This window comes from Gossypium raimondii, chromosome 10 (genome assembly GCF_025698545.1).
Source record: "Gossypium raimondii isolate GPD5lz chromosome 10, ASM2569854v1, whole genome shotgun sequence".
Lineage (NCBI taxonomy): Eukaryota > Viridiplantae > Streptophyta > Magnoliopsida > Malvales > Malvaceae > Gossypium > Gossypium raimondii.
This window is the reverse complement of record NC_068574.1, coordinates 52891319-52912347: the sequence shown is the minus strand read 5'-3', so window position 1 is coordinate 52912347 and position 21029 is coordinate 52891319. Positions and strand designations below refer to the sequence as shown.

The window sequence follows — 21029 nt, the reverse complement described above, 5'->3', positions numbered from 1 at the left end:
TGATCTTAATTGTTTCAAAATAAAAATAAAAAATTAAATTAAATTCAAATATGATTGAGGTGGGGTTGAGTTTTCTATTAAATTGTTTTTGGAGAGGGAACCTGACACCTATGGATGTTTGAGTTTAAAGCGCATATCAATGTCTTTAAATTTTTTGCGCGCTTTTGAAATCATGGTAATTATTATGGTATGATTATTGTATTCTGCGCGCTTTTGAAATCATGGTAATTATTATGATATGATTATTGTACTTCGATACTTGTAAGTGTTTTCATGGTGTAATATTTGAAAATTAAATGGAAATAATTTAATTTAATTCTGAAATGATTGTGGATAAAGCTAAACTTTAAACTAGACATCCACAAGTGTTTAAGTTTTGATTAAATATTAATGAAAATATAAATTAAAGTTGACATTCATTGGTGTCGAGTTTCACTTAAAAACTCAAACACAACTTTAATTTTTAAACATATAAATATGCAATCAAACTTGTTAGATTTTGATAGAAAATCAAAACAAATTGTGTTCTATGTTCAATTAGAGGTGTGTTGATCTTAGAAAAGTTTGGCAATTTAGGGTGAGTTAGGATGGGCGGTGCGTTTACCTGCGGTTAGTGTAAAAACAACAGTGGCGGTGAGATTAGATACTGTAGCGACACTGTAGTGTGAGACTAAAAGTAAACTAAACGCACTGCACTGCACCTAATCGCCCATCCAAACCCACCCTTAGTTTATACCATATACCTCCCGTTATCAAATTTTCGAATGGTTGGTACATAAAGTTGAGAATTTGTCATTTTGGCTTGCCCCTATACAAGGCGTTGTACAAGGGATGTAAAGTGGGGAACGAGAAAGTGAATAGTTTCCTTGTGATTTTACAGTTGTGTAGATGATATCAACTTCTGTTCTCTCTTAGGTTTTTTCCAGCTAGAAGGTAAAAGTAGAATCACTACTTCAAAAACCCATTATTTTTATGTGTTTTATTTATACTGATATTTTGTAATTTATTAGGTGATTTAAGCATTTTGATCATACAACACACCAATCGATACAAGGAGTAATTAATAGGGAATCCAATAATTTGGTAAATTGTTTTTATGTGGTGGAGTTTGTTTAGTTTAATTAATATAATATTAAATGGAATTTAAATTTAATATTTTTTTCTTCTATTTCTGTAGTTTTTGTAGATAGCGCACCAAGTGGGAGAGATTGCAACTATATTATATGCTTTTGCTGTGTACACACATCCCTTATATGCTTTTCTTGCTTCGAGTGACATTAGTTGTGTTGGGTATTACAACAGTTTGGGATAGTCCAAGAAATTTTAGCAGATCTAGAGAACATGGATTACTATCATCCTATAAATTTGTATTTGGTTTAGAAGCGCAATTGGACCGTTAAATTTGTACGACACGTGACACATTGGAGTAATCATCTCCAACATAGGCCACAAAGTTCATTGATCGAGAATGACTATTTTGCAGTTTTCGAGATATATATGAAATGGTTTAGGGTCAACAGTAAACCGCACATGTATCCGTTTAGATAAGCTCCATAAATTTGGATCAATCATTCAGTTTTTGAACATCGGAGGAGGAACGTGGAAGCATGCACCCAAAATACCGCTCGAGGTCAAGTTGGAGGGAGGAATCTATAACTGTGTCGTGGCATAAGTGTATTCGTCAACAAAAGTTTTAGGGTTGGGCAAAATGGTCGCGGTTGAGATAGACATCAGACTTGAGGTAAAGGCCGAGGCTGGGGTGTAGGACGAGGCAAAGGCGTTCTTGCTGAAGATGCCCTAGCTATTGTACTTTTCGGTCATGACTTTGCAGATGTAATGGTTGATCCTGGATTTGCCCAGATAACAGAAGAAGATTCGATGCACCAAGCAGATCAGGAATGATATTTTTTTTATTTTGTTGTATTACCCTTTTTTTTCTGACCATTGAATGTATATATGAATTTGGATTAAATAAACATAAAAACCTCCCACAATCCATTTTTATTCATTTCGTTTAGGATTTAGTGTTTCAACCATTTATATGTTAGACAACTAGAAGAAGAAAATTTTGTCAAGTGCAGTAAAAATTGACATAAAATAATATGTCAACCAATGTAATTGGACAATACGTATATGTTTATTCATTCAATGGAAAAATGGCATAAACCATTTACCTAATTCCACAAAAAAAGATTCACCCTGTGATTGATTCAAGTGACTAATATAACTATCTATGTATGGTTCAGACGTTATGCATGTCGCCACAATTACAAGGACTGTAACGTAGGTATGTCGTAAACACTATCCCTTTTTCCTGTGTTTGAAAATCGTTTAGAAGACGTAGCCAAAATTTAAAACCTTTTTTTAAGGCCAATCTTTATCGTGATATTTATAGTAATATATCTGATCAAGTTAAATACTTCTGTTTTTAGGCTCGACGAGAGATTGAAATCACAAATGGCTTTGGAAAGGTACCCAAATTTGTTAATTGATCTAAACTAGAGTTTAATCCATTCCAGCTTTCAGCCAGATGATATTTTCTGTCATTCTCTAACTCAAAAACCCAAACAACGAAAGGTAAGTCAATTTCTTCTATTTGGGGATCCTAGAACCAAAAAATAACTTCTAAATTTGAATTATAATTGCTAGATGAATGCAATTATAATCTCACAAATTCAAAATAAAAACTCAAGAAAAATATAATTTATTAGTATATTGTACGTATATTTCTCGACACATATGATTTATATAGAAAAGTATTTGCAAGAGTTATACTTGTATTTGAAATACATAAAATGAATTATTTTAGAGGAATTCAATTCCAATTAGGACTACCGGTAGCTCCTAGGTATTACCCTATAATTGCAATTATAATATCACAAATTTAGAATAAAACCCCAATAATAATAGAATTTATTTGAGTACTCAAATAAATTTCCACTAATTTTTGATAGAGTGTTCCCTTGGTATGTTATGTGTACATTTTTCAACATATATAGGATTTATTTAGAGGAGTGTTGCACGAGTTATACTTGTATATATTTGTAATACATAAAATATGTGCCTAGACATTCTAACCTTGATGGACTAGTTGAGCCGGTCCATGTTCGGTTTAATTATATGTGCTCACTTCTCTTGAATTAAATAAAAAAAAACCAAGCTTATATAAGTATTCAACTCAACAATAAAATATTCTTCCAAAATTAAATATGTGCTCACGTCTCTTTAATTTCATCAGAAGTATGACGGCTTTACTATATTTAAATCTATGTGTAAATTAATTTAATTGTTTGAAAAAATAATTGTGAACTATTTAATTTAATTCTTATTTTCGACTCAATTATTTAATTTATTTATACAATTAAGTAATAATCCAAAGAAATTAAATTAATACCAAGTAATCTCTTACCTTTTCGAGAAAGTACATTTACTACGAATAACCATTTATGCAATCTATTTCTCATATGTCGTTAAATCAATTAATATAATTTGTTCTTATTATGCAATCCGTTTAGTTATAATGAGCTAGCAAAGGTATTAATCAACATATATAATTATGACTTAAATAATTTGTAATTATGTTTTGACTTTTGTTTATTAATTACAAAATTATTTAGTCGTAGAGTCAATCCACTAAAAGTATCATGATTGATCTCTACACTGTATACCATTCTGAAAGTTATATATATTAAGTTCTAGTCTAATGATCTTATCATATGTGTTACTCTCATAGGATATCCACTATCCCTCTAAGTTAAATTCGTTCACCTAATTCGATCAATTTTATATTACGGTTACCATTATTTCTTTTGCAATGAAAATGATCATTACATATAATATCATTGAGAGAATATCATTTACTCTTTTAAAATTGACTTATTATTCCTCTATTATGAGTAAAATCATGCCATGCACAAGTCATGTTGTCAACATATCAACTTTCAACTCACTATCATGAGAGTACATATTTTTAATATATCAAAGTACATGAGTTACACACATATGACTATTCACTTACTCATGATTTAGGTAATTCACATAATGAATGTCACAAGTGAAAAAAAATCCATAAACGAATCTAGGATAAATTCAACTTAGGTTTTATCTATTGCATTGTTAGTTCAGACAATTACATCTATTTTTCTATTTCTAAGTCAATCCTGCTTTGAAAGTCACAACAAACTTATCTTCTCAATTGGACTTATAGACGATATAATAGTCCCTTAAAGGAATTATTTGCTCAATATGATTCTACGGACTACGGATTAGATTACTTACTATCATAATTTATCTTCTCGCATTATAATTCGTGGACATATGCAATTTGTTATTACTTAAACTTTAGGTAATCAATGAGCTAATATTTACTTATACATTTTGTTTTTCACACAAAAACCTTAAGGACAAACATTTAATTAAATGAAAATGGAGTAATTTTATTTATTCAATTATTTCGAACATTTCAAGTAGTCATGATGAAATCACTGCACTAAGGATAAAATTTCTAATAGGTTGCTTGGTCATATTTGTTGGTCCCATAAGCTAGCCATATGAACCCAGCAAACGCAGTACGAGGAGGTGTATTCTCAATGCCATTTGTTTGTTGAAATAGCCCGATGTGTTGGGATCTAGTGCCCATAGTATAGGTTTTGTTATATATATTTGTAATTCTTAAAATAGGTTGGTTTAACAGAACTTCCACCATTCACATTAATATTGTTTATATTTATTCTCAATGGTTTTTGTAAAGAAAAATGTATAAGTAATATTGACTCACTTATTGCCTAATGTTTAACCAATACTAAGGTGCATTATATGGTTGGATCATAATTCGAGAAAACTTATATTAGTAGGTAATTTAAATGGTCCATAATATGATGAGTCAAAATTGAGAAAATCGGTTCAAGTACTATTATACTGTCTATCAAGTCCAAATGGGGAGGTATATTGTCTTGGGTATTGGAGCGATTGACTCCAAGAAGATAGAGATATAGATGTGATTATTTTGACTGGCAATACATCAAACATGACTCAAGTTGAATTAACGCTAGATCTGTTTGGGCTGTGACCTGCTTGGTTGATTATGATTCTTTCATCCCTATCATTCATTTATGGTATCTTGAAGATTTGTTGGGATTGGATCGAACTTTATTGGCATCCCTAAAACTAAGGATCGAACCAGGTCGATTAATGGGAAGATATCCTTAGCTAATTGGAAGTCTTATCTTTTGTGATTTATGTCATAATTATTTTGCTTATATTAAGAGATATATAATTACTTGTATAGATTGGGTTATGTTAGCAAGTTCATAGTATGAAAACTTGTATAGGTTTCATACATAAGTTGAGAGCACTTATTTTGTTCAAATGAAGAACCTAAATTGAGAGTGTATTATTTTGTAATAATCAACTGTGTTACTTGGTTAACTCTCTTAAGTTTTCAAGGGAAGAACTTAGAAGAGAGATGTTTAGATCTTAGGTACAAAAGTGAGAAGTCAACATTGGCGAATGTTAAAGGTCGGATTCACTTGTTGTACAAGGTACTAAGATAGTGAATATTCTCTCCGAGCAAGACACCGCAAATGTAAGGAAAATCAAACTACGTAAACATCTATTGTGTTATTTATTTTTTTGCACTTTACATTTCTTTTGCTTGAAGTAGTTGGAATAGATTTGGCACTACTTTTGGCATTGCTTAAATTGTTTGTCAAAATATTAATTTGGACCCAACAAAATTTGGTTGAGAAAATACTTTAATTGATTAAAATAAATAAATAAATAAATAAATAATATTTTAAGAATAAAAAAATATTTATTAATGGGTTGGTTAAAAGGCCAAATAATAGAGACACATATTTTTATTAAAATATTATTATTTTTTGTTCCTTTGTTCGAGTAAGACACTTGTTCTTTTTTTCTATAAATAGAGACTACGGGTTAGGTCAAAATATACATTCTTGAGTGCAGTTGCTCTGTCGAAATTTAGTGAAATTTTCATTTAAGCAAATTCTATTTTTCAAGAGATTTTTTTGTCAGGTTTGTAGCCACTAGAGAGAAATTGGTTTTCCATATGGAATACCAATAAGTTTTCATTGTGTTATTGGCTTGCGAATTTTGAGCCCATTTTTTAAGCAAACCAAGGGTTCGAGAATAGAAGAAAAGAGGATATTGGTTGAAAATAGAGAAACAAATAAGATTGTCTACCCCAAAATACATATATTAATTTGATAAATGATTTATTGTTATAAATAACACAAATGCTCAAGTTAAAAAAAATAAGTTTTTGCTGTGCAACAAAATTGATTGTTGGAAAAATTGTAATTTATGGAAACTTTAAGGCATATTCTCAATTGGTAAAGGTGGAGAGTTGAATCATAAAATTATGGTTTCATAATACCTTTACAACGGTATATCATATGCTCAAAATGGTTGAGTGATGAATGAGAAATTGATGTTCAAAGTAAGTTACTTGTGAATATTTGTTGAGGAAAAGAAAAGTTTAGATCCCATATTGGTTAAAGGCCAAGTGTGGAATGCGTGTATATATGAGAACCCACTTAAAAAGTAATTGAATTACTAAGCTTGGAATCTTGTCTCGCACGCAAGGGTGTGGGGTTGGGTGTACTCGCACAACATGGACAATGCGGAATCTCCAAACGGTTGAGTCCAAAATGGTCCTACGGATATTTTAACCCAACACAGAATTTATTTTTTTCTCAACAAATATATACAATATTTGATTTAAAAGGACATATATCCTGATTTTATTTAATTCTAATCAATTTGATTTGATTTTAATCAAATTGATTTAATTTCCCCTTTAATGCAGATTGTCTCCTTATACATGGATGTTTTCAAAATTCTTCCACTTTGCCTATAAAAGGCTAAGACTTCTTCAGAATTTTTTGCTAAATCTCACTCTCTCACACCGAGATTATTTTCTCTCCAAAATTTTTCTCTTTTCCTCTCCATATTTTCCAACGTTTCGGTGTTAGAAAAATGCATCGTTTGTTCGTTGATCACTGCAGATGTGCTACTACTTCGACCATCGTGTTGTTGTATCCTGTGAGACATTCGACCAACATTTCTCCAAGTACCGTAGGAGCGGCCGAATATGTAAAACTTGTTTTTTTCTTTTTGATTTCTGGTTTTTGTTATGTTATTTATTGATTTTTCACATTCGATAATTTAAATATAAATTATTTAATTTAATTTACAAATAAAAATATTTGTTTATTTATATTTATATATTTTTATTCGTTAACAGATTACTATAGTGAAAATTTTCAACAATATGGACAAAAAAAACTTGTGGTTTGTGAATTGTGACGAATTTGATTAAGCTAGTAGGTTTCATGTTTCCCGAAAGTGGGTGATTTCTGTATAGTGCAATAAACCGACGGAAATGGTTTGACTGGGTGGAAAACCATATCCTTTTTCCCACCCCATAGAAATAATGAGTTGATGTTGGTAAAAAGGTAATTTTTCTCACGTGGCTTCATTTCAAAGCAATGAAAACCTTTATTACACCTAAACCCGTAAACCCTAGCATCTAAGAGCTGCATAATGAATGGGCTTATGGGAGATATTTATGGGGCAAAATTTGAAGAAGTCATCTAACAAATCCGACCTCGACACCAATGAGTGTAAATTATATTATTGTAATCAGTTGGTGTCGAGTTCAATACAAATGCTCCTCATGTGATTCAAACATGCTGTTAAGTTTACAAAAGGTCAAATACATTCAATTAATATATTTTGAAATTTAGTATTAATTTTAAATTTAAATGATAGTTTAGAGATGTATGGTGCCATTATACCCATCTATTCTAAATAATATATTTAATTTTATTTGGTAATTTGTGACAAGATAGTTTTACATTACCATATTAAGGACGTAAGTGATTAGGCACACTATACTATGTGATGAGAAAATCATTTTGGGATTTATTTATTGTTTTTAATAAATTCTTTTACAAGAAGAAGGGAAAATGTAATCCGAATTTTGTATTGGTGATTAAGTGTAAACTAAAAATTTGATATTAAGATTAGGGGTGAGCATTCGATCGAATCGAATCGAATCAAAAATTTTCGAATTAATCGAGTTTTCGAATCTTATTTTATCATCCTAACTTTATTAGAAGTTTTATCGAATAGAAATCGAATCGAATCGAATTATTTGTTCGAGTTAAGTTTAAAAATAAAATAAAATTATTGTTGTTTATTTTTATGTAATTTTTCAAAAAATAATTTTCTTTAAAGTTTTTAAACATAATCATACAACAAAAAATTGAAGTAAATAAGTGAATAAATAAAAGTAACACAACATCAACCCAAATAAACAACATGATTCCAAATAAACAACAAAAATAATACAAAAAGATCATAATAAAAAACATAAGTAAAAGTCCAAGTAAATAGCATGAGTCGAAAGAAGGGTGATATCAGTTTGCAAGATACGAATTTGCAGGCTCATGGAAACATATGTGCGTGGGTGAGAGAGAGAGAGACACATAGAGAGAGCTAATGTGCTGCTTTGGGCAACTAAGCAGGATTTTCTGGACAAAGAAGGCTTTACAAACCAGCATGATATTATTGTGTTCCCTATTTTATACATCTTCAGGTACTCGCTCATTGGTGAAGGCAGAGAGTAGAAACTGATGACATCCTGAACTAGACATTTAGGGTAACACATAGGCCATGAATATTAACTTTTAAAATGGTACCAAATCTGTTTTTGTTTACTTTTTCTGCATTTCTTTCTCCTTTTCTTTTCATTTGTTAAGAAGGAAATGAAGAAAAAGAAATTTGAAGCTAAAATATTGCCAAATCTGCAGCAGTGCCACTAAATACATGATGAAACACGGAAAAAGTAAAAACTGAAATTCTGATGCGTTTAGCAAGTTGTAACCTTTGCAACAAACTTCAAGCAGCTAAAGCTGAGTCCATCAAGCAGAAGGAAACTAATCGATGGGTAGGTTGAATATCATTTCCTGCATAATAAGAAAACTGGATTGTTATTTCGCTAGGTTATATAGAATAATTCCTATTGACTTATAAGAGATGAATGTAGTTTTAAGATAAACGTTATCACAGACAGGACATGTGTCACTTCTTTCCATCCATTCAAGAATACATGCAAGGTGAAAATGATGCTCGCATTTTGAGATAATTTTTGGATTTTCTGCATCATACTCTAACAGGAAAGAAGAAAAAACTACTCAATATTAAAATTTTAACTCATAACCAACAAGCTACAGCCTACAAGTGAACACAGTATCAAAAATTTTGACAATCATCATAATATATAAAAGGGCAGATTAGAAAATATGCGCAGAAACATTGACTAATCATTGAGCAGATAATAATATTATTCCTTTATAACTAATCAAAGTTTCAGATTATCAACTTAGCAAACAGGTTAGTAAAGAAGACAACTGTATTGGGTTAAAGTAACTCCAGAAGGATTAAAAAAGTAAGTCATTGAAAAGAAAAGAAAAAACCCACCTTTTTTCGATGGACTTGCTGCATTTCGTTAAAAAAAATGTCAGTGAAATTTTTTTTATACAAAAACATAGCTCTGTTCTTTAAAGAATTAAACCATGAAAATTGAAATTTGAGAAGAAAGAATCCGACTTTTTGCGTTTAGTCAAATTACAAAGACAAAATTTTAAACACACAAAGAACAACAATTTCTGACTTTCTGCTGTTTACCAAGACTGGGATCAACCGATCAAGTGTATAGCAGTATAGGTAATTGGGAGACTCCATTTATTAATGTATGTACGAACAAATAAAAAACAGAAGACAATCAAACCCTAAACCTATTTTGTATGTTTTTGTTTCTAAAGGTACCAGACAAATAAAAGCATCAATTAAAATGAAAGGCATGCTTGTGCAATACAGGTTTTCCAACTTTAGCTTGAGAGTTGAGAGTAGTCTTCTAAACCACAAGCTGACAAGTGCAACTCCAACAAAGAGAGAAGTTTGAATGTTACCTGTACCCAATCAATTGCTTTAGAAAGATTCGCAGAGGCAGAGCTCAAATCAAGGTACTGCAAGGAAGAAAGTCCAGAAACTAAGAAACCCATTGAAGACTTTTCAGACCGTATATAAATACAGTGTAAGGAAAGTAATAAAAGTTAACATACCTCTGATTTTGGAATTGGGTGGAGCCGTCAGCCGTGGAGGACCAGAGGTGGATCGGTGGAGGAGGGTGGACCGGAGGTGAAGATTTTCGAATTGGGAAAAAAAGGGAGGAGGGAGGACACGGGCTTAGTTAGGGATTTTGGAAGTGATTTTGTTTTAACTTTTAATTTTTAAATGTAGTGTTTTTTAAAAATAAAAAATATATGTAGTGTATTTTAAAAATAAAAAATATAGTTTACATTCGAATTATTCGAATTTGAAAATTCAACTCGATTTAATCTCGAAATTCAAAAAAAAATCGAATTGCTTCAATTAACTCTATTCGAATAATTCGAAATTCAAAATTTTTTTCGATTTTTTTGAATCGAATCGAATCGAATTTTGCTCACCCCTAATTAAGACGAGTCTTTTTTCATTATACAAGTGGCTTAATTGATGGTGTAGTTCAGGGTTAGAGCCTGAGACCAAGTGTCAACTAAAATTTCATATCAGCACAAGTCTCTGTTATTACATTAGTGACTTAATTGACAGTATTTTCATTTTAGTGTAGGAACTGAGCGAATAAATAATGGTAACACTGTCTCCTTAGTGTTGCCATGTTGAATACCATCATCATCACCATTTTAATACTCTAACATGGAAACTCTTGCAAGGTTCATAACAGTTTCAATAAATATCCGAGGCAAATGAGATTCGGCCATTTGATCTTTGTTCATCTTTTTCCAAATTGCATCAATCAATCTTCCACTTTATGCATGTGACATTGGATTGATCTCGAAACATCACCTTTTCTTACCTCATATTAGTCCAAAAAATAAAAATAGATTAATTATTTAATAAAAATTTCAAGTTTACAACTATATAGATTATTCTTCATATTAAAGATAAGATTAATTACATCAAATGTCCTCAAACTATAGTTTAGATTCTAAATTAGTTCTTAAACTTCAAATTATTCTTATTGATTCCTTAAAGTATCAATACTGTATAAATTAGGTCATTTTATCTGCCTAACCATTGATCAGCTTGGGTGTTAAATACTAGTTCAAATATGACATGTAACATATTTAAAACATGAGGATCAAATTTGATACGTGTGTACCTACAACATAAACAATGAGTTTATCCTCCTAGTTAGGGATTGGGAGGGGTTACGGGTAGTTCATGTATCAAAAAGAAATAAGAACTTTGAATTTATCAATATGGTTATGTTTGTCATGGACATAAAGTTTCAAATAAATTCAATATCATTATCGTATTGATTGAGAATGTCATCTTTATTAATATATTCAATAGTTGAAAGTTGTTTATGTTAAACCAATTGTTAAACATTTTAATTTATTCAAAACTTGACATGAACGTTTTACATGAATAAAACATTAAATTTAACGGTCGAATTGTTAAAATATTATATGTATAAAAAGTAAGTACTACATAACTATTAATACATATAGTATTACATTATATACTATACTATAATATTATATTATATAACTATTAATAAAACTTTTAATGTATATTATAGTATTAAATTTTTACCTAAATTTAGTTAAATTATTAATTATGCTCATATGTTAACATATAAAATAATTATGAAATGTATATAATTAGTAATTCATAAAATATTATTAAAATTTTAATGTCGAAATAAAATATCATTTTATTACATTAAAATTTGAATTGAATTTTAAGTTTTACAAATTGTATTTAGATATTGGGATTTTTTAGATTTTGATCTTGAAATTTAGGATATAATTAGTTTATTTTGGGATTGGATAATAATTAGCATGTTATTTAGGTTTGAGCTTAGGGTAATATAAATATTTTAGAATATGGATATTAGGGTCATAAATTTTAATAAAAAAGTTATTCAATTGTATAGTAATACAATAAACAATAAAATATATTTTCATCTATTTTTTTTAAATCAGTACTTGTATGCATATCATATAATGATATTAATTATGCTTATAAAATTAGTGTAGATATCATATAATCATAGGTTTTATATATAATAAGCACTTTAATATTTTTATATAAAATATATTTATCAAGATAATCAGTACTATACCGACAAACGCACCATTTTTGTCTTGATACTAATACGTACTGGTATAGATGTGTTTCAATGTACCATTTTAAGTCTATCGAATATTTTACTTTCACATATATGTATATTTATAATCTAATTTCAGTTTCTTCATAAATTATATATAATATATACATACAAATATATCTCAATTATCAAGTTTTAGTTTATTAATAAATTATAGTAATGCAAATATAAGCTTTAAAATCATTAATTAAATTCAATAACTTTAATATATTTAATTTAAATAAAATAAAAATTAGGTTTAAAATATCAAAATTTTGCATGCAGACCAATATGTATCAATACAAACCTATATTGATTGAAACAAATCAAAACACATTGAGACAATCAAAATACACCAAAATCTTGACAGTGACAAAACCTATATATTACTTTGTATCAACTGAAGAACGACTACCTTGATTTCTATTAAATATATACAATATTTTCAAAGCTACAGTATTTGAAGCTTAAAAATTTTAAATTATTTAAATCCATCTAAAAACTCAAAATTATTCAAAATATATTTAAATCCTCGAGTCTTAAAAATGAAGCCTAAAAAACCCAAACCCAAAAACTGAGCCAATGCTAATTTGAACCCGAAAAAAATATAAATCTAAAATAACCCAACCAGAACCTGCCTGATTGCCACCACAACTCTAATTATACCAACATTTCATAACAAATAGAGTGACTAGAAATTGCAATTCAACTAATGAAAATGATTAAAATAACAAAAACAAAAAAGTCACCAAAACAACATCGCATTAAAACTTGTGACTATGACATAACACGCAATTCTCATAGAACACATTTACTAGTGCAAAATCCATCAACTTTCGCTAACACACACCATGTTCATTTAAGTTGTTAGCTCCATTATAGCAGATACAATGTCCCCATCTGCAGCCTTGAGTGCCTTCACAGCCTTTGATCTCGACACTCCTGCTTGTGTCATCACCAACTCAATGTCTTTTGGCTCGACTCCAGTCTCATCCACTTCCTCATCGTCCTGGGCCACAGTCGATGGCTCGGGTTGGGAGATCACATGGCTGAGATCCGGAGCCTTAAACTGCTCAGCAGCTTGAGTCTGCAGTTGTGAGCTCAAGTCCTCAATCTTAGCCTCTCCAAACACTATATATGTATCCGATGCAGGGCTCTTGAAGACATCTGGATTCGAGATGACGAATAAGATCTGAATTCAATGGAAAAATGGGTTATCATGATAAGCAATAGTGCACAAGGACAGGAGGGTATCGAGTGGTTAACAATACGAAAAGGGGACTCACATTCTTGCTCTTCTTGATCGTGACCCGGCTAACACCCGGAATCGGTTTCATCCCAAGCTTCAACATCGCTTTACGACTCTTCTTTTCACTTCTGCTTTGCTTTGACCTACCAGTTCCATCTACGTCATGAAGGCCTAAGACAGAACACACAATGTAAAAGATGAACATCTTAACAGAAAAAAACCAAGAGAAATTCCCAACCGTCATTCAATGACAATCCTTATCATTCCCTGAATGTGGAATTCTAAACGCAGGATCCAGAGGGCTTGATTCGTATTAATTTGGTAAAAGGTACACATATTTTAGCTCGATATAAATCTCAATAACAGCTTAAAACACTTAGCAGAATAGTAAAACTTGCAAAACATAGAATACATTAAGAACATAAAACAGTGAGTTAATAAATGAATCCAACTTCATTTTCTTAATACCCATTTAAAGCCCTGTAAATATATGTCCAACAATCAGATGCATGCCATATCCAAAACTTAAATCCAAGTCTTAACATAGGATAAATATGAGATGGTATTTAAATCCACCAAAACCCCTAGACATGCAGGTTTCCCAATTTTGATTCATAGCAGTGGCACTAATATCAATAAACTAGATCAAAATCGAATCAATCCAAGTAAAAGATCATATAGAACTTGATGCCTTGATCTGAAGGTCGGGCATGGTTCAAGATTCAGTTAACTTAAAATTAAATACTCAAACCTATATTACTTGAGATCTTTTTCTTTTCTTTTTCTTTTTAAGTATCCGTATCTGGTACATGGATATAGCAATATCAATTTCAAGGACCTCCAAATACAGAGACAAACTTAAAAGAATCTAACCATGCCCAGAGACAGAACAACAACACAAAAGATGAATCTCTTAACAGAAAGAGTCCCAACCCTCCCGAATATGAAACTCTAAACACAAGTGATATGAAGAATACCATATTTTAGCAAGATATAAATCTCCACTATCACTTAAAACATCTTGAAGAATGGTACAGAGAGAAACGAAACTTGCAATGCATAGAATACATTAACATAAAATATTGAGTTCATAGATGAATCCAACACGCATGTTGGACACATATCCGAGTTGAATAAAAATATGAAGATAAACCCCTCTAAAAACCCTCTAAATATATGAAAAAAGAATACCATGTCATACATATACTGTATCCAACATCTACACTCCAGTTCATGTAACATAGTACGAAAATGAATAGGCATCTAAATCCATCAAGAACCCTAGACTTGAAAGTTCCCGGGTTTTGATTCATAGCAGTAGCACCGATATCAATAACAAAGCTTAAAAAAGAGTCCAAACAAGATCAAAATCGATCGGATTCAAGACAAAAACACTAGAAGCTTGATTCGAAGCTCAGGCATAATTCAAGATTCAGGAAACATATATAATTAACCAAAAACGATAGCACTACTGAAATCAATTCGACCCTAAATCTAAAATATTAACAAATGAATATGAAATTAAATGAAAACGAATATTTACCTTCGGCATCATCTTCATCCTTGTCATCGTCATCATCGTCGTCGTCATCGTTGTCGTCGTCATCTTCAACTACAGGTTGTTCGGGTTGCTCAGACTGTGAATCGAAAATAATAAAAATAAATAAATAATAATCAGTAAAAAGAAAATAAAATTTATTTTGGGAAAATGAAAAGGGGAAAGAAATTACATGGATTTTCTGTTGATCGAGATGAGCGGCGAGGATCTCTTCGACCTCTTTGTCTGTTTGAGCAGTCATTTTTTTAGTTGAGAGAAATAAGCTGAAGCCAAAACGATAACCAAAAAAAAAAAAAAAGGAAATATAAACAGCCAAGAAAAACCCTAAAAGCCCCCGGAAGCTATACGAGACCTCATAAATAAGCAGAACAAATGTTCCCTTAAAGGATAAAATATGCCATTAGTCCTTATACTTTTACAAATTTTAAGATTAAATCTCTCTATTTAAAAACTTAAAAATTAAGTCCTCTGGCTTTTTTTTTTAATATTTAAAAAGCTTAGTCTTGTCATTAAAAATTAAATATTTTTTGTCAAAATTTGTCAACTTAGAATTTCGATTAGAATGTCCTCATATAAAGTGACACATGGTTGACGGAAAATAAACATGATAAAGTGATAAATTTTAATGGAAATGACCACCAACGATAATGATTAGATTAGACTTTTAAATTACAGATATATAAATGATTGAATTTTAAAATTTTAAAGTATAAAGACTAAATCTAAAATTATATATCACTAAGAACAACACCTCTTCTAAATTACAACTTTGTCACTTCAATTAGAAAACATTACAACTTTCATTCCCATTAAAAATAATTAAAATATGATATAATATGCGTAAGACAAAAATATATGAATGTGATATATATGATGGGTGTCGAAACCGTCTTTTGAAAACAAAAAATTTTAGTTGTCGACTTTTTAAAAATAAAACTGGAGTCACCACCGATCCTTTATTAGGGTGTGACCGGCCCACCTCAAAAATCATTTTGGTCTGCGAATTTTGAAAACAGGTTCGGGAGTCAGTTACGCACGAGGAAGGGTTAGCACCCTCGTAACGCCCAAAAATCGGTACCAAATTGACTATTTAATGTCTTTGTGTCGAAAGTTAAAAAGATTTTAAAATAAGCTTGAATGGTGAAATTGGCAAAAGGATAATCAATTGTTCAAGTCATGTAAAGAAATCGAGTCCCAATACGTTAGGGTACAATTCCTCATAATCCCCAAACTTGAATATCACTTTTATTTTATACGAAAATCTTCATTTCGAGAAAGTAACATGCCACACCCAATACGTTAGGGCACAACAAGTTAAGTTCTCAAAAATGATTTTTATGCATTTTGAATAAAAATATTCTTAGTCATTTAGGATTGACAAAGAAAATCAGAACCCAATACGTTAAGGCTCAATTCCCCTCAAAAATCCCAAACTTCCAAAAATGCTTTCATTCAAAGACCTTTAAATAAAAAAATAACTTTGATGAATGGTTAAAACCAAAATATATTTCCAGAAGGGTATGTTAAAGTTGATGTATAATATGAAGCAAAAACTTTAATTTAGAACGATATGAATACATGTTTACAAAATATATATGAGTACAATATACAAGTATGTTCGAAAATATGTATGAGCATGCATTTAACACGTAAATACAAGTGTACATATAACAAGGAAAGTAAAGAAGTATATACAACAAGCTTACAATAATTTCTAAGAATATGCATGCAAAACATATGCATGTATACGTGAAAATTGTGAAGATAAAAAACAAAATATGCATATGCATTATAAAATATAAGTGTATACACATATATACATATATTTATTTATAAAACTATGAAAACAAAATATTTATGAAATATGAGCGTATAAGGATTAAAATATGTATGTATGCATATATATATATATATGAATGTAAAATTATGAGAATAAAATAAAATATAAAATGTGCGGACGTGTTTATGTTTAAAAAAATGTATAAATACGTATATATAAAATATAAGGTATATAAAAATATAAGGGATAAAAAGATAAAATAAAGGAAATAAAATGTATGTAAAACGTACAAAACCATATGCATGCATTTTAAAGCTTAAGAATATATATGCTAGTAATGAAAATATGAAAAGAAGATAATAAAAGTTATGCGTTTGTAAAAAACACTTTATGAAGAATAATATATAAAAATGCGTATGTACATATTTACAAACGTAAAAATATTTGAAACTAAAAATATAAAAGTATATATATATATAGAAGTTGAAAAATATATATATATAAGCACATGTATAAAATATATAGGTAGACGTGTAATGTGAAACATGCATATATATATATATATATTATATAAAAAACAATATGTGAATACTATATAAAAGAAATGCATATATATATTATATAAGAAAAATGCATGTGAATGAACATAGAGATAATGATAGTAATAATGATAATATATAAAAAAAATAGTTCAAATAGAAAAAGTGGATTAAATTGAGCAAAAGACAAAAAAATCGGGGACAAATTCGAAATAAATAAAAGGACCCAATTGAATGCCCAGGAAACAATGGAGGACCAAAAGGGGAATTAATCCCTCCCCCTACATGCTGCGCAGCACTGGATTAAATCGTCACGCGGGTAAAATATTTGGGCCAAATTTTAAAGAGGAAAAAGAACTTAATTAAAACGCGTCACAAAAGGGGGAGGGCTAACTGCACAATTTCCCCATTTAGGTGGAGATGCGCAGACCCCCCCCAAAGCTAAACGGCGCCGTTTCTTGTTTTCTTTAGGTTTTAACAAAAAAAATCAGAAGTTAACTTTGTTTCCCCCTTCAGCAAAGGAAACAGTTTCCTTAGGGTTTCTTCAACCCCCAATTACCGCCGCTCAGCCCTATGCCAGAGCCCCGATCACGATGAAGCTGGCAACAACTGGGTGGTTTCGGCAGAAACAAAAGGTGAGTCTCCTCTTCTTCCCCTTTTATTATTTTAAGCAAATAAAAAAAGAAAAAGAAAATAAAACAAAAGCAAAAAAAAAAGAAGAGTAAAAGATCACCTTTACATTAAAAAAATTGTGTTTTTTCTCTCTATTTTCGTCTTTCTTTCCACCGAAAATCCCCCCTTTTTACATTGAAAATCCCTTCGGTTTTATAGCCGAATCTTAGAGAAATAACGATAAAAATAAAAAATAAAAATCAAATAAAATCCCTTGATTCTCTCATTTTTTATTGTTATCTGTTATTACTGCGTTGCATGCCCTTTTTTCGCAGGTTCGGTGGCCGTTGAGTGCGCGCGACGCGAGCGGAGTGACAAGCGCGACGTGCGGGATGTGCGGCGCCTGCGGGGGGGTGGTGTGGCGCTGGGGCTAAAGCTGCGGCACGAGTCTGCTGTAACGCCTAGGGTTTCTGCTAACCTTCTGGTGTTTTGGGCTAGCAGGCTTGGTTTTGGGTTAATCAATTGGGTTTTAGGTTTGTAAATGGGTAATTGGGTCAGGTTAATTTTGGGCCTTAATGTTTTACGGGCCCGGGCAGAGAAATTGGTATTACAATGGGTATATTAAAATGTATATAATCCTAATCTAATAGACAAGTGCTGCATGTAAAGAAAAGAGAATAAAAATTTGAAGACTAATTATTATGCAATTAATTTTTTTCATTGGAAATTGAGGGTTATTTTAATGTTTGGAAGGTTAATAAATCTAAAAGATTGAATCAATTTCGAAGAAACTATCTGATTTTAGGTTTTGAAAACTTTTGAATGATTTAAGTTTTTGAGAAGAAGAAGGAGACGGTGGGTGTTCTCCTGTAGGAGACTAATTTCTAAAATTGGGCATTTTTCCCTTTCGGTCACTTCTATTTCTTCCCCTTTTACAATTAAGTTCTAAATTAATTAAAATCCATTTTTTTTCAAATTAAACCTAAAAATTGAATTTTGTTTTAAGCTAGATAATAAAATAAAAACTTGATTAAGAAACTCACATATTTTAATTACTCACTTACGACCCTATTTTATGATATCAAACTTAATCCATTGATTTTGTGACCCGATTCTATTAACCTAAAACTACTAGGCCGGATTTTGTGATGTGACAAAATGCCTTAAAGAAAAACCTTTCTCTGATATTATTCTCCACGAAATGACCTTTTTCCCAAGTAAACCAAGGCCCTTCATATCCCACATCATCCAACTGGCAATCACTCAGTCTATTTTGAAAAACCTCCATACGTCCTTCCTCTCTTAGCAATTCCCCCACTTTTTGAATGAGTAAAGAATCTGATTAAAATCCCCACAACTAATGCAAACTTTGATCCTGTCCCAACATTTTTAGTAGTTCCCAAGACTCCGGTCTGAGTCTAGAGTCAGGATGTCCATAGAATCCTATCATCCTCCCCTCCTCCCAATCAATCTTTACGTCATATGGTTCATCAAGAAACTTCTTAAATTGACTGAAATTTCTGACTGCCAACTCAAACTAAGTCCTCCCTTAGTACCCTCTTCCAAAACATCGATACCACTAGAAAAACCCCACCGCCTCTGTGCTTTCTTCATTCTATTTGCATAGGGTGGGTTTGGATGGGCGATTGGGTGCGGTGCGGTACGTTTAGCTTACTTTTTCTCTCACGCTATAGTATCCCTATAGTATCTAATCTCACCGCCACCACTGTTTTTACACTAACCGCAGGTAAACGCACCGCCCATCCAAACTCACCCTTAGTCTCCATAAAGAAGACAATTTGGGGATGATAAAGTTTTAGCATTTGCTGAACCCTCCTTTTAGCTTGCGAAATACCTCAATCTGGAAACATTCCAACACATTAGTTTCATTGCTGCTAGACAGTTTGCCCACTATCGACCGTTGATAATTCTTCTTGATAAACCTGTATCTGCTTATCAGTAACTCCCAAAGAATCCGTTAACACAGAAACACTAACCGTAGGTGAGTTTTTTCTTTGCCTTTTTTCACCATTCAGCCTCTTGATAGGATTTTCCTCTAAATCTTCCTCCATTGTGTCTTGACCCCACCCATTAGAGAAGCCCTCCCTTTTTACAACTTCATTCATTAGATATCCTTCGAGGTTTATCCTTAAAACTCGATTGATTTTTTGCCTAAGATCTGGCATCGGAACTCCCCATCCTTGAATCTTGATACATGTCTTGCAAACTCCCCATTCAGGTCCTGAAGCCACACACTCTTTTCAACATATTCTCTTCTTATCGGTGTTTTAATTGTCATATCCCATCCCAAATCCGACTCTGAAAATCTCTATGCAATCGTGCCGGACAAAAACTATCCCCATGCCCGAGGCAACTACATAAGAAACAAAATAGAGTATGCTTTTCCTGCTAAAATTTCACATAAAAGCAGTTCTAAAGCGAAATATGAATTTTCTTCCTGCGCTTCAGAGGAACTCGCACGTCCAATCTAACCTTGATGCCCAAATACTGTTTGAAGCCCTTACTAATCTACTTCGTGTCATATTTTTCAAAGCTACCAATAAAATTCCCCAACTGCTTCGCAACATTTTCAGAAAAATATCCCGACGACAAATCATGTATTTGAACCCAAAAAAAGGAATAAATTAGAGAAACCTGCATTGGATCTTCATTTTCTACTAACCGGTGGACCACCAACAGATGTTTATTAAACATCCAGGGCGCTCCTTTAATCACTCTTTCAAAATCCAGCCGATGGGAGAATTTGAACAGAAAACGTTTCTCTCCTAGGTCTAAGATCTGAATCCCAGCCAGTGGGTGCCAAAGATTAGCTAACGTATTACGCATAGCCAAAAAGTGTACTACACTCGCCGTAAGAAAACAACCTACTAACCAGAGATCGAACATCTGCATTAAAAGATAAAATTAATCATGGGGAATCCTTTTGCACTAAAAGATTGCTAGGAATGTTCCCAGTCCAAGATGAATAAGATAGCTGTTTTAGCTGTTTTAGTACTACATCGTGTATTTACTCCTCCTCAACTGTT

General features: G+C 31.4%; 1 protein-coding gene and 3 long non-coding RNA genes across 4 annotated transcripts; 2 read left to right on the top strand and 2 right to left on the bottom strand.

Annotated features, from left to right (window-relative positions):
- Window positions 1-21: 21 nt before the first annotated feature.
- LOC128034144 (uncharacterized) lies at window positions 22-1536 on the top strand. Its single transcript, XR_008190252.1, has 2 exons — window positions 22-1083; window positions 1178-1536. It is a non-coding gene; the product is annotated as an uncharacterized LOC128034144 (long non-coding RNA).
- A 6802-nt stretch (window positions 1537-8338) lies between these two features.
- LOC105777666 (uncharacterized) lies at window positions 8339-10319 on the bottom strand. The gene is made up of 3 exons (XR_001128368.2): window positions 10152-10319; window positions 9999-10055; window positions 8339-8993 (listed from the first exon to the last, which is right to left on the bottom strand). It is a non-coding gene; the product is annotated as an uncharacterized LOC105777666 (long non-coding RNA).
- A 2533-nt stretch (window positions 10320-12852) lies between these two features.
- Window positions 12853-15393, bottom strand: LOC105777409 (nascent polypeptide-associated complex subunit alpha-like protein 1). The gene is made up of 4 exons (XM_012600667.2): window positions 15224-15393; window positions 15037-15130; window positions 13531-13664; window positions 12853-13436 (listed from the first exon to the last, which is right to left on the bottom strand). Exons 1-4 carry the CDS (start codon window positions 15290-15292, stop codon window positions 13104-13106), a joined length of 630 nt encoding a protein of 209 aa, XP_012456121.1. The 5' UTR covers window positions 15293-15393; the 3' UTR covers window positions 12853-13103.
- A 2436-nt stretch (window positions 15394-17829) lies between these two features.
- LOC105777412 (uncharacterized) lies at window positions 17830-18689 on the top strand. The gene is made up of 2 exons (XR_001128276.2): window positions 17830-18005; window positions 18318-18689. It is a non-coding gene; the product is annotated as an uncharacterized LOC105777412 (long non-coding RNA).
- The last annotated feature ends 2340 nt before the right edge of the window (window positions 18690-21029 follow it).